This window comes from Lucilia sericata, unplaced genomic scaffold, assembly GCF_015586225.1.
Source record: "Lucilia sericata isolate MDLA Ls3-8-SP2 unplaced genomic scaffold, ASM1558622v1 Contig000560F_arrow, whole genome shotgun sequence".
NCBI lineage: Eukaryota > Metazoa > Arthropoda > Insecta > Diptera > Calliphoridae > Lucilia > Lucilia sericata.
In genome coordinates this window covers 203,990-219,906 of record NW_023994570.1, presented here as the reverse complement: position 1 = coordinate 219,906, position 15,917 = coordinate 203,990, and the positions used below count along the sequence as shown (strand labels likewise).

At 32.7% G+C, this 15,917-nt stretch overlaps 1 protein-coding gene and 1 non-coding gene across 2 annotated transcripts; one reads left to right on the top strand and one right to left on the bottom strand.

Annotated features, from left to right (window-relative positions):
* Nucleotides 1–2,913: 2,913 nt before the first annotated feature.
* On the top strand, nucleotides 2,914–3,013 carry LOC119606230. Its single transcript, XR_005231631.1, has one exon. It is a non-coding gene; the product is annotated as a U6atac minor spliceosomal RNA (small nuclear RNA).
* Nucleotides 3,014–3,045: 32 nt separating this feature from the next.
* LOC119606211 (bcl-2-related ovarian killer protein homolog B) lies at nucleotides 3,046–14,879 on the bottom strand. Its single transcript, XM_037959634.1, is given in 6 exon segments — nucleotides 3,046–3,792; nucleotides 3,856–3,911; nucleotides 3,914–3,949; nucleotides 3,952–3,994; nucleotides 13,726–14,423; nucleotides 14,485–14,879. Coding segments are annotated over 5 exon segments (942 nt in total). The 5' UTR covers nucleotides 14,056–14,423; nucleotides 14,485–14,879; the 3' UTR covers nucleotides 3,046–3,315.
* Between the last annotated feature and the right edge of the window lie 1,038 nt (nucleotides 14,880–15,917).

The window sequence follows — 15,917 nt, the reverse complement described above, 5'->3', positions numbered from 1 at the left end:
TTTAATATAAGTTATTTACAAAATTTAACAAACTCCTCTAGTACAATATTATAATTTTTTTTAATGATTTAATAAAGTTGCTCAATAGCAAAAAACAAAAGATTATGTTGTTGGATAAAACTTTATTTTTTAAAACAGACAGATCAATCTATAGTCGAGAATGTAGATAAATCTATAAGCGGAACTGGAGGTCAATCTATAGTTGAGACTACAGATCAAAGTCTAGACTACAATGTAGTCTATAGTCTAGTCCATACTCTAGTCTGTAGTCCAGTCTATAGTTAGTATATAGTATAGTCAATCACCTAGTCTATAGTCTAGTCTATAGTCTAGTCTATAGTCTAGTCTATAGTCTAGTCCATAGTCTAGTCTAAAGTCTATAGTCTAGTCAGTAGTCTCGCCAAGTCTATAGTTTAGTATATAGTATAGTCTATAACATAGCCTATAGTCTAGTCCATTGTCTAGTCCATAGTCTAGTCCATAGTTAGTCTGTAGTCTGTAGTCTAGTCTATAGTCTAGTCTATAGTCTAGTCTATAGTCTAGTCTATAGTCTAGTCTATAGTCTAGTCTATAGTCTAGTCTATAGTCTAGTCTATAGTCTAGTCTATAGTCTAGTCTATAGTCTAGTCTATAGTCTAGTCTATAGTCTAGTCTATAGTCTAGTCTACAGTCTAGTTTATAGTCTAGTCCATTGTCTAGTCTATAGTCTAGTCTATAGTCTAGTCTATAGTCTAGTCTGTAGTCTAGTCTATAGTCTAGTCTATAGTCCCAGTTATAGTCTAGTCTAAAGTCTAGTCTATAGTCTAGTCTAAAGTCTAGTCTATAGTCTAGTCCATAGTCAAGTCTATAGTCTTGTCTATAGTCTAGTCTATAGTCAAGTCTATAGTCTAGTCTAGACTATAGTCTATTCTAAAGTCTAGTCTATAGTCTAGTCTCTAGTCTAGGGTATAGTCTATTCTAAAGTCTAGTCTATAGTCTAGTCTCTAGTCTAGGGTATAGTCTAGTCTATAGTCTAGTCTATAGTCTAGTCTATAGTCTAGTCTATAGTCTAGTCTATAGTCTAGTCTATAGTCTAGTCTATAGTCCAGTTATAGTCTAGTTTAAAGTCTAGTCTATAGTCTAGTCTATAGTCTAGTCTATAGTCTAGTCTATAGTCTAGTCTAAAGTCTAGTCTATAGTCTAGTCTATAGTCAGTCTATAGTCTAGTCTAGTCTAAAGTCTAGTCTATAGTCTAGTCTATAGTCTAGTCTATAGTCTAGTCTATAGTCTAGTCTATAGTCTAGTCTATAGTCTAGTCTATAGTCTAGTCTATAGTCTAGTCCATAGTCTAGTCTATAGTCTAGTCTATAGTCTAGTCTATAGTCTAGTCTATAGTCGAGTCTATAGTCTAGTCTATAGTCTAGTCTATAGTCTAGTCTATAGTCTAGTCTATAGTCTAGTCTATAGTCTAGTCTATAGTCTAGTCTATAGTCTAGTCTATAGTCTAGTCTATAGTCTAGTCCCATATAGTACTAGTCTATAGTCTAGTTATCGTCTAGTCTATAGTCTAGTCTTAGTCTAGTCTATAGTCTAGTCTATAGTCTAGTCTATAGTCTAGTCTATAGTCTAGTCTATAGTCTAGTCTATAGTAGTCTTAATAGTTCTCTAGTCTATAGTCTTAGTCTATAGTCTAGTCTATAGTCTAGTCTATAGTCTAGTCTATAGTCTAGTCTATAGTCTAGTCTATAGTCTAGTCTATAGTCTAGTCTATAGTCTAGTCTATAGTCTAGTCTATAGTCTAGTCTACAGTCTAGTCTATAGTCTAGCTATAGTCTAGTTCTATAGTCTAGTCTATAGTCTAGTCTATCGTCTAGTCTATAGTCTAGCTATAGTCTAGTCTATAGTCTAGTCTATAGTCTAGTCTATGTCTTGTTCTATAGTCTAGTCTATGTCTAGTCTATAGTCTAGGTCTATAGTCTAGTCTATTAGTCTAGTCTATAGTCTAGTCTATAGTCTAGTCTATAGTCTAGTCTATAGTCTAGTCTATAGTTCTAGTCTATAGTCTAGTCTATAGTCTAGTCTATAGTCTAGTCTATAGTCTAGTCTATAGTCTAGTCTATAGTCTAGTCTATAGTCTAGTCTATAGTCTAGTCTATAGTCTAGTCTATAGTCTAGTCTATAGTCTAGTCTATAGTCTAGTCTATAGTCTAGTCTATAGTCTAGTCTATAGTCTAGTCTAGTCTATGGTCTAGTCTATAGTCTAGTCTATAGTCTAGTCTAGTCTATGGTCTAGTCTATAGTCTAGTCTATAGTCTAGTCTAGTCTATAGTCTAGTCTATAGTCTAGTCTATAGTCTAGTCTATAGTCTAGTCTATAGTCTAGTCTAGTCTAGTCTATAGTCTAGTCTATAGTCTAGTCTAGTCTAGATTATAGTCTAGTCTATAGTCTAGTCTATAGTCTAGTCTATAGTCTAGTCTATAGTCTAGTCTATAGTCTAGTCTATAGTCTAGTCTATAGTCTATAGTCTAGTCTGTAGTCTAGTCAATCTGTAGTAGAACTTTAAGGGCGGGTTTTTGAGTTGGCAATCAAGTGCCAATAAATATTCAGATTAGCTAATCTGAAAATAATTTAAATCTTATGTAATCCCCTTTGATATTTTTTAGTAGAAGATTAAATTTCGCAGTGCTGCCATACAAAACAGCAGAAAACGTCACTGTTTGATATCAAACAAATAAATAATATGGCATTTTCACACCTTTGTGTAGCAAAGTCAACAACCTTCCCAACAAAACTAAAGTATTTAAATCAAGACAACAACCATAAATAGCAAATACACCACTATTTTAAAAGGTGAATTAGAAAACAATTACAATTCCCATATTCTTTTTTTGTCTCCCGTTTAGTATAAATACCAGAAGTAAATTGCTAACAAATGTGTAGTGGAAAAGGAGAGCAAGTTAGCACTCCCCTAGACAAGGATGGAATCACATAAAGGCCGGAATAGGCACAGACAAGTTCCGGCCGCCAATTTTTTCGAAGAAAACTAAAATAAAATAAATAATCATATCGTGTAATTAAAAACTTTATTTTTGGTATTATGCAGTGGCTAACAAAACATAATAAACAAAAATAAGTGATCAATAAAATGAGATTTTTTTAACAATTTTATAAAAGAAACAAAACCAACATACAATTTTAACAAATTTTAATATTAATAAAAACATAATAATTTAAGGATTAACTAAAATTTTTTAACAAATTTGCATAATTTCAATATTTTTTTCGTTCGTTTAGTTATCTTTAAAAGAATTTATCTTTCAAACCAAAAACTTTTTCTCAAAACAACAACGAATAACAGTGACAACCGAGATGTTTAATAAAATTCGCTATAACATAAAGACTAGCGGATATCGCCACAAATAACGTTAACCAATCTAAAAAACTAAAGTGTTGTGACCCTTTAGGTCGGATGTGCTGTTGCAAACCCAACCAACCACCACGCTCTGCCAGCCACTGAACCAAATCATCTTCTATAATATCACCTACACCATCAATTAAAAATTGCAAATAATCATAGTGACCCTGACGCACACAGTCAATGGCGAAACCACCGCAAACAGCAAATACTGAAATTATTTTTGCCCAGGTTATACGCTCTTTATCGTGATTCCGTGAGAATAACTCTTTGGCTACGAGATTCAAGAGCATAGGTGCTGTATCACTATCTACCAGTTCGCCATAGGGTGCTCGCGATAATTGTCGCGAAACATTTGTATAGACACGTGGATGCATTCGTTCCAGTTCTTCGCCCATCTATAAAAGGTTTAGAGTAAGTTTATATTGCAAATTTAGTACATGTATTTTTGTATAACTTACACTGTTAAGTGCTGGAAATACTTCGTACACTACTTCGGACGAGGGTTCCAATTGCATCGTAACCTTTGTATGGCTTTACGATTTAAAACACCCCTCTTCTTAGACGGGCCCTTATATATTGACCACAAAGGCACTTTCCCTGAAAGCAGAAGAATATTTATGAAATATTTTAAATTTATTAATATTATAGATCAAACAATCGCCAAATCTATGGATTAGGCTATAGTCGAGACCAAAGAAACAGATTTTGATCAAATTTATAGAACCGACCATAGTCGAAACTATAGAGCAGATACTAAACTATACACTAGACTATAGACTAGACTAAACTGTAGACTATACTATAGACTAGACTATAGACTAGACTATAGACTAGACTTTAGACTAGACTTTAGACTAGACTATAGACTAGACTAAACTAGACTATAGACTAGACTATAGACTAGACTATAGACTAGACTATAGACTAGACTATAGACTAGACTATAGACTAGACTATAGACTAGACTATAGACTAGACTATAGATAGACTATAGATAGACTATAGACTAGACTATAGACTAGACTAGACTAGACTATAGACTAGACTATAGACTAGACTATAGACTAGACTATAGACTAGACTATAGACTAGACTATAGACTAGACTATAGACTAGACTATAGATAGACTAGACTATAGGCTAGACTATAGACTAGACTATAGACTAGACTATAGACTAGACTATAGACTAGACTATAGACTAGACTATAGACTAGACTATAGACTAGACTATAGACTAGACTAGACTATACTATAGACTAGACTATAGACTAGACTATAGACTAGACTATAGACTAGACTATAGACTAGACTATAGACTAGACTATAGACTAGACTATAGACTAGACTATAGACTAGACTATAGGCTAGACTATAGACTAGACTATAGACTAGACTATAGACTAGACTATAGATTAGACTATAGACTAGACTATAGACTAGACTATAGACTAGACTATAGACTAGACTAGACTAGACTATAGACTAGACTATAGACTAGACTATAGACTAGACTATAGACTAGACTAGACTATAGACTAGACTATAGACTAGACTATAGACTAGACTATAGACTAGACTATAGACTAGACTATAGACTAGACTATAGACTAGACTATAGACTAGACTATAGACTAGACTATAGACTAGACTATAGACTAGACTATAGACTAGACTAGACTATAGACTAGACTATAGACTAGACTATAGACTAGACTATAGACTAGACTATAGACTAGACTATAGACTAGACTATGGACTAGACTATAGACTAGACTAGACTAGACTATAGACTAGACTATAGACTAGACTATAGACTAGACTATAGACTAGACTATAGACTAGACTATAGACTAGACTATATACTAGACTATAGACTAGACTATAGACTAGACTATAGACTAGACTATAGACTAGACTATAGACTAGACTATAGACTAGACTATAGACTAGACTATAGACTAGACTATAGACTAGACTATAGACTAGACTATAGACTAGACAATAGACTAGACTATAGACTAGACTATAGACTAGACTATAGACTAGACTATAGACTAGACTATAGACTAGACTATAGACTAGACTATAGACTAGACTATAGACTAGACTATAGACTAGACTATAGACTAGTCTATAGACTAGACTATAGACTAGACTATAGACTAGACTATAGACTAGACTATAGACTAGACTATAGACTAGACTATAGACTAGACTATAGACTAGACTATAGACTAGACTATAGACTAGACTATAGACTAGACTATAGACTAGACTATAGACTAGACTATAGACTAGACTATAGACTAGACTATAGACTAGTCTATAGACTAGACTATAGACTAGACTATAGACTAGACTATAGACTAGACTATAGACTAGACTATAGACTAGACTATAGACTAGACTATAGACTAGACTATAGACTAGACTATAGACTAGACTATAGACTAGACTATAGACTAGACTATAGACTAGACTATAGACTAGACTATAGGCTAGACTATAGACTAGACTATAGACTAGACTATAGACTAGACTATAGACTAGACTATAGACTAGACTATAGACTAGACTATAGACTAGACTATAGACTAGACTATAGACTAGACTATAGACTAGACTATAGACTAGACTATAGACTAGACTATAGACTAGACTATAGACTAGACTATAGACTAGACTATAGACTAGACTATAGACTAGACTATAGACTAGACTATAGACTAGACAATAGACTAGACTATAGACTAGACTATAGACTAGACTATAGACTAGACTATAGACTAGACTATAGACTAGACTATAGACTAGACTATAGACTAGACTATAGACTAGACTATAGACTAGACTATAGACTAGACTATAGACTAGACTATAGACTAGACTATAGACTAGACTATAGACTAGACTATAGACTAGACTATAGACCAGACTATAGACTAGACTAAGACTAGACTATAGACTAGTCTGTAGACTAGACTATAGACTAGACTATAGACTAGACTATAGATTAGACTATAGACTAGACTATAGACTAGACTATAGACTAGACTATAGACTAGACTATAGACTAGACTATAGACTAGACTATAGACTAGACTATAGACTAGACTATAGACTAGACTATAGACTAGACTATAGACTAGACTATAGACTAGACTATAGACTAGACTATAGACTAGACTATAGACTAGACTATAGACTAGACTATAGACTAGACTATAGACTAGACTATAGACTAGACTATAGACTAGACTATAGACTAGACTATAGACTAGACTATAGACTAGACTATAGACTAGACTATAGACTAGACTATAGACTAGACTATAGACTAGACTATAGACTAGACTATAGACTAGACTATAGACTAGACTATAGACTAGACTATAGACTAGACTATAGACTAGACTATAGACTAGACTATAGACTAGACTATAGACTAGACTATAGACTAGACTATAGACTAGACTATAGACTAGACTATAGACTAGACTATAGACTAGACTATAGACTAGACTATAGACTAGACTATAGACTAGACTATAGACTAGACTATAGACTAGACTATAGACTAGACTATAGACTAGACTAGACTAGACTATAGACTAGACTATAGACTAGACTATAGACTACACTATAGACTAGACTATAGACTAGACTATAGACTAGACTATAGACTAGACTATAGACTAGACTATAGACTAGACAATAGACTAGACTATAGACTAGACTATAGACTAGACTATAGACTAGACTATAGACTAGACTATAGACTAGACTATAGACTAGACTATAGACTAGACTATAGACTAGACTATAGACTAGACTATAGACTAGACTATAGGCTAGACTATAGACTAGACTATAGACTAGACTATAGACTAGACTATAGACTAGACTATAGACTAGACTATAGACTAGACTATAGACTAGACTATAGACTAGACTATAGACTAGACTATAGACTAGACTATAGACTAGACTATAGACTAGACTATAGACTAGACTATAGACTAGACTATAGACTAGACTATAGACTAGACTAGACTAGACTAGACTAGACTATAGACTAGACTATAGACTAGACTATAGACTAGACTATAGACTAGACTATAGACTAGACTATAGACTAGACTATAGACTAGACTATAGACTAGACTATAGACTAGACTATAGACTAGACTATAGACTAGACTATAGACTAGACTATAGACTAGACTATGGACTTGACTATAGACTAGACTATAGACTAGACTATGACTAGACTATAGACTAGACTATAGACTAGACTATAGACTAGACTATAGACTAGACTATAGACTAGACTATAGACTAGACTATAGACTAGACTATAGACTAGACTATAGACTAGACTATAGACTAGACTATAGACTAGACTATAGACTAGACTATAGACTAGACTATAGACTAGACTATAGACTAGACTATAGACTAGACTATAGACTAGACTATAGACTAGACTATAGACTAGACTATAGACTAGACTATAGACTAGACTATAGACTAGACTATAGACTAGACTATAGACTAGACTATAGACTAGACTATAGACTAGACTATAGACTAGACTATAGACTAGACTATAGACTAGACTATAGACTAGACTATAGACTAGACTATAGACTAGACTATAGACTAGACTATAGACTAGACTTAGACTAGACTATAGACTAGACTATAGACTAGACTATAGACTAGACTATAGACTAGACTATAGACTAGACTATAGACTAGACTATAGACTAGACTATATAGACTATACTAGACTATAGACTAGACTATAGACTAGACTATAGACTAGACTATAGACTAGACTATAGACTAGACTATAGACTAGACTATAGACTAGACTATAGACTAGACTATAGACTAGACTATAGACTAGACTATAGACTAGACTATAGACTAGACTATAGACTAGACTATAGACTAGACTATAGACTAGACTATAGACTAGACTATAGACTAGACTATAGACTAGACTATAGACTAGACTATAGACTAGACTATAGACTAGACTATAGACTAGACTATAGACTAGACTATAGACTAGACTATAGACTAGACTATAGACTAGACTATAGACTAGACTATAGACTAGACTATAGACTAGACTATAGACTAGACTATAGACTAGACTATAGACTAGACTATAGACTAGACTATAGACTAGACTATAGACTAGACTATAGACTAGACTATAGACTAGACTATAGACTAGACTATAGACTAGACTATAGACTAGACTATAGACTAGACTATAGACTAGACTATAGACTAGACTATAGACTAGACTATAGACTAGACTATAGACTAGACCTTAGACTAGACTATAGACTAGACTATAGACTAGACTATAGACTAGACTATAGACTAGACTATAGACTAGAATATAGACTAGATTATAGTTTGATATTTTTGTGTTAAAAAACTTATTTCAAAAACATTAAGCATTATATATTTTCGCTAAATATATTAATGATCAGCAACAAAAATTGTATCTCATTTCTCAAATGACACAAGGTTAAAAAACGTAGTACTTATTGCGCTTAGAAAAAAATAATAATAAAAAGATGCTTATTATTTATTTGTTAAGAAAAAAACTACATAAATTTCGCTCTTTTTACGCTTTTGTTGTAAATAGCATGACACAAAAGATAATTGTTTTGAAACTGAAAATAAAAATGTAACACAAATGTGGTATTTTCCTTAAACAATGTAATCATAAAAAAAAATATAAAAATAAATAATTGCCTACAAATAAATTTTGCGGTAAGCAGTAATAAAATGACATTGTTATTACAACGTATTTCGAAGCTGAAATATCGTTACTTTACGGTAAAATGTCAGTTTACACTTAAAGAGGCAGATAATTGTGTATGAATTAAAATTTTACAAATTTTTTTGATGTTTAATATTCTATAAATTTCAAAAGTTTTTTACCATTTCTAAATAAACTAATAAAATTTCAACATCTTGTTCGTGTAAACAAATCTCATCATTTTTGGAAATACATTTATTTCTGTTTTATATTCTCAATTATTTTGTTAAAAAAGTGAACAAAATAAACAACTAAAAAAAAAAATAATAATAAAATAATAGTGTGCGGCTAAGTATGTAAGTACTTTTATGCGAACAATACTTGTTGAATGAAATAAACAATTTAGAAAACAATATAATTAACAAGCGAAATAAATTATATTTAAACAATTCCGTATAGTGCGTGTTATATATTAAGGTACGCATGTATAGTCAAAATGAGACGATTATAGAAAAGACAATGGATCAAACTAATAACAAGGAAATAGCTGAAATAACCGGCTATGGTCTAGATTATAGATTTTACTATAGTCCAGACTATATATTAGACTATAGTCCAGACTATAGTTCAGACTCTGGACTAGACTATAGACTAGACTATAGACTAGACTATAGACTAGACTATAGACTAGACTATAGACTAGACTATAGACTAGACTATAGACTAGACTATAGACTAGACTATAGACTAGACTATACTAGACTATAAGACTAGACTATAGACTAGACTATAGACTAAGACTATAGACTAGACTATAGACTAGACTATAGACTAGACTATAGACTAGACTATAGACTAGACTATAGACTAGACTATAGACTAGACTATAGACTAGACTATAGACTAGACTATAGACTAGACTATAGACTAGACTATAGACTAGACTATAGACTAGACTATATAGACTATAGACTAGACTATAGACTAGACTATAGACTAGACTATAGACTAGACTATAGACTAGACTATAGACTAGACTATAGACTAGACTATAGACTAGACTATAGACTAGACTATAGACTAGACTATAGACTAGACTATAGAAGACTATAGACTAGACTATAGACTAGACTATAGACTAGACTATAGAATAGACTAGACTAGACTATAGACTAGACTATAGGCTAGACTATAGACTAGACTATAGACTAGACTAGACTAGACTAGACTAGACTAGACTAGACTAGATACTAGACTATAGACTAGACTATAGACTAGACTATAGACTAGACTATAGACTAGACTATAGACTAGACTATAGACTAGACTATAGACTAGACCATAGACTAGACTATAGACTAGACTATAGACTAGACTAAGACTAGACATAGAACTAGACTATAGACTAGACTATAGACTAGACTATAGACTAGACTATACTAGACATACTAGACTATAGAACTAGACTATAGACTAGACTATAGATAGACTATAGCGTAGACTTTAGATGAGACTATAGACCGGACTGTAGTCCAGACTATAGACTAGACTAAGTCCAGACTATAGACAAGACTATAGTCCAACTATAGACTAGACTATAGACTAGACTATAGACTAGACTATAGACAAGACTATAGTCCAACTATAGACTAGACTATAGACTAGACTATAGACTAGACTATAGACTAGACTATACTAGACTATAGACTAGAATAATAATACTAGACTAGAGACTAGACTATAGACTAGACTATAGACTAGACTATAGACTAGACTATAGACTAGACTATAGACTAGACTATAGAACTAGACTATAGACTAGACTATAGACTAGACTATAGACTAGACTATAGCCTAGACTATAGACTAGACTATAGTCTAAGACTATAGACTAGACTATAGTCTAAGACTATAGACTAGACTATAGTCCAGACTATAGTCAGACTAGACTAGACTATAGTCCAGACTATAGACTAGACTATAGCCCAGACTATAGACTAGACTATAGTCCAGACTATAGACTAGACTATAGTCCAGACTATAGACTAGACTATAGTCCAGACTATAGACTAGACTATAGTCCAGACTATAGACTAGACTATAGACTAGACTATAGTCCAGACTATAGACTAGACCATAGACTAGACTACAGTCCAGACTATAGATTAGCCTATAGTCCAGACTATAGACTAGACCATAGACTAGACTATTGTCCAGACTATAGACTAGACCATTGACTAGACTATAGTCCAGACTATAGATTAGCCTATAGTCCAGACTATAGAGTAGACTATAGTCCAGACTATAGACTTAAATATTGTCCAGACTATAGATTAGACTATTGTCCACGCTATAGACTATAGTCCAAACTATAAACTGGTCTTTATATTGCTGTCGCCTATTTCTTGTTTTTCAATACAATATAACCATTTTCTTCTCTCAAATACGCCTTAACTAACATTAACCCAGATTTGTGGTCTAGACTGTATACCGTTCTAAAATTAGCATTTCGCCGCAATAACAACAATATCGAGTAATTTCTTATTACTTGTCAAGACAACTATAAATAAATCGCAAAAAACCATCAGTAGAATCTTAAGAATTATGTTTCGTTTTGAAAATATAAAATGTTCTTAATAAAAGTAACAATATGCATATAAATTTTTTACTAAATAAATATAAAAACATTTGCAAAAACCAAAGAAGCAAAAATTATATACAAACATTTGAACAAAATAAAGTGATTATTTAAACAGCTTTATCAGGAAAAAAGCAAAAAAAAAAAACACACTCGGCTTGAAAAAAAAAGAACATAAATGAAATAGAAAAATATATAACAATTTTTAACCAAAAAAAAAGTAAACAAAACTAAAATAGAATTAAGGAAATGTAGAAAAATTAATACGAATAAATAGTGCGCTACGGCAGAGGTGTAAGATGATTGAAGGTGATTTTAACATATTTTGGAGTATAAGTTCGGAAGTTCTAGACCATAGACTGAACTATAGTCGAGACTATGAACTAAACTATAATCGAAACTTTAGACTGAACTAGTCGAAACTATAGACTATAGTCGAGACCGTAGAGTAAACTAGACTATGGACTAAACTATAGTCGAGACTACAGATTAATCCTTAGACGAGACTACACACTAAACTATAGACTAAACTATAGTCAAGACTAGAACTAACTTGAGACTACAAGAGTCGAGAATACAGACTAAACTATAGTCTAGACTATACATTAAACTATAGTCGAGAATATAGACTAAACTTGAATGGAGATCAGTTTTTATTCGAGTCTATAGACCATACTATAGTCGAGACTATACTTGAGTCTATAGATCGGACTATAGTCGAGTCTATATTTGAGTATATAGATCGGACTATAGTAGTGTCTATAGTTAAGTCTATAGGCACACTATAGTCGAGTCTATACTTGTGTCTATAGATCGAACTATAGCCGTGTCTATAGACCGGACTATAGTCATGTCTATAGTTGAGTCTATAGACTATACTGTAGTCGTGTCTATAGTTGAACCTATAGACTAGACTATAGTCGAATTTATAGTTGAGACTTAATACCATTCTGCAGTTGCCTCTATACTTAACTCTATAGACCCGACTATAGTCAAGTCTTTAGTTGAGTCTATAGACCAGACTATATTCGAGTCTATAGACAGACTATAGTCGCGTGTATAGACAGACTATAGTCGAGTCTATAGGCAGACTATAGTCGAGTCTATAGATTATAGACTATAGTCGAGTTTATAGACAGACTATAGTCGAGTCTATAGACAGACTATAGTCGAGTCTATAGACAGACTATAGTCGAGTATATAGACAGACTATAGTCGAGTCCATAGATAGACTATAGTCGAGTCCATAGATAGACTATAGTCAAGTCTATAGATAGACTATAGTCAAGTCTATAGACAGACTATAATCGAGTCTATAGACAGTCTATAGTTTTATCTATAAACCAGAATATAGTCGTGTATATAGTTTAATCTATAGATCAGACTATAGTAGTAGCTATAGTATAATATATAGATCAGACTATAGTCGAGTTTGTAGTTTAATCTATAGACCAGTCCAGACTATAGTAGTACCTATTGTTGAATCTATAAACCAGACTATGGTCGAGTTTAAAGACCCGACTTAAGCTGGGGCTATGGATCAGACTTCAATAAGAAACTGAATATAGTTACGGAATTCGTAGGGTGTATTTTCGAATTAATTATGTACTCCTAAGTAGTGAAGAAACGGACGGACGTACAGAGTAACATACACGTTGAGACACCCACAAACTGATGAGTTCTATTCGTTTAAATATTTGCAGTAGGAAAGTTACAGAGTACAACACATATTTTTTTAATGATAAGGACAGGTCTTGAACGTTTTAAAAATGTTCTTATCAATTTGTCAAAAGCAGGGCAATAGAAAATAAATATGGGCTGGGAAATTATATTATAAAATATTTTGCTATTTTTCTTAAGAAAAAAATATTAATCCAAAAATTTTAACAGAAACACTCACCTGATTAATGATATCGAGTTTAAAATCTTGATAATTATTTGCTGCCGCTAATGAGGAGGGAAATTGTATACTACTGGCTAAAGATGAGGTGGATCCAGTGCGTGGTATAGTATGAGCTATAGAGTTTTGATGCTGTAGCAGTGGATGTTGATTTTGATGCCATTCTAATGAGGAACTTGCTTGTAAAGGTCGCAGCTTACGATTCGATGTAAGAAATATTTCATGATCTAATGAGGCCGATTTTAATTTAGCTCTAGCTAGTTTGGGAGCTGGTGGAAAGGCGGGTGTTGTGCGTATAGAACGTGAGGGAGTAGACGGTGGTGAAGGCATACGTGCCTGTTGTTGGAGAATAACTTGAGAATGTAATGTTTGCTAATAAGTTGGTCCCTTCAAGACACTTTTCTTCTGGAATGCTGACTAGTTTGTTCTTCGAGTAGGGGTCTGTTATAAAGGTGGCCGGTCTATTGTTGTTACGCTTGAAAAACTATTTATTTGTCTGTCTAGCAGATAGGAATGTTGCTAAATAAATTAACGCTAACGTAAGTGTGTATGTATATGTATGTTTCCCACTGGGAGCAGTTGTTGATCTGTATGATCTCTTTGTTTCGCGAGTGTGTTCCAATTCAGTTCATTTACGTGGGGTAACCTTAGACTTTTTTCCACTGTTGCTTTAAGTTTGTTTTTTTTTCACTGCTGCTCTACAAGAGGAAATTTTTAGAATCTATTTTTATTAAAAATTTTATAATTTTTATAATTTACCTTAATTTTTGTTTAAATTAGTTTTAAAATATTTAATTATTTTATTTCTATTTCCATTTATTTGTGTTTTTGTGTGTTTTTGAATATTTTTTGGGGGAAAAAAAACTTTATTTTCAAATAATTTATTATTAAATCCCATCAAAATAATAAAACTCAACTAGTTGTGTCTTGATCAAAGAGTAGTCTGAGATGAATTAAGGTTTAAAAAGCAAAACATAACAGAAATATATAAAAATTATAAAAAAAACACCACACCATAACAAAAAACCAGTAAAAATATACACAATTATTCGAGTTTATTTCTTTATTTTTATATTGGTATTTTCTGCCGTTGTAAAGATCGAGGGATCACAACACCGTATGACTATGAATGTTTGTTTCCCCAAGTCTAATGAGAAGTTAAATTCAAAAGTATACATATGTATATGTGTGTGTGTGTGTTTACAGTTGCTCCAAAACGAACGATCCCCAACAATGTTGTATTCGTGATAATAACAATAAAAACAATAGTAAATAAAAAGCTAAGAGAATGTACGAAAGAGAGCTGGAAAAGTAAGTGATCCCCATTTTGGAGCCATAAGTTCTCTTCTGTTTGGAACAAGTGGTGTCAATATCTGTACGAAAAAAAAAACATCAAAATCGTTCAAACATAAGACTAGACTATAGAATAGAGTAGTCTACCGACAATAGACCAGACTATAGACTAGACTAGACTATAGACTAGACTATAGACTAGACTAGACTATAGACTAGACTATAGACTAGACTATAGACTAGACTAGAGACTAGACTATAGATTAGACTATAGACTAGACTATAGACTAGACTATAGACTAGACTATAGACTAGACTATAGACTAGACTATAGACTAGACTATAGACTAGACTATAGACTAGACTATAGACTAGACTACAGACTAGACTATAGACTAGACTATAGACTAGACTACAGACTAGACTATAGACTAGACTATAGACTAGACTACAGACTAGACTATAGACTAGACTATAGACTAGACTACAGACTAGACTATAGACTAGACTATAGACTAGACTGTAGACTAGACTATAGACTAGACTATAGACTAGACTATAGACTAGACTATAGACTAGACTATAGACTAGGCTATAGACTAGACTATAGACTAGACTATAGACTAGACTATAGACTAGACTATAGACTAGACTATAGACTAGACTATAGACTAGACTATAGACTAGACTATAGACTAGACTATAGACTAGACTATAGACTAGACTATAGACTAGACTATAGACTAGACTATAGACTAGACTACAGACTAGACTATAGACTAGACTATAGACTAGACTACAGACTAGACTATAGACTAGACTATAGACTAGACTACAGACTAGACTATAGACTAGACTGTAGACTAGACTGTAGACTAGACTACAGACTAGACTATAGA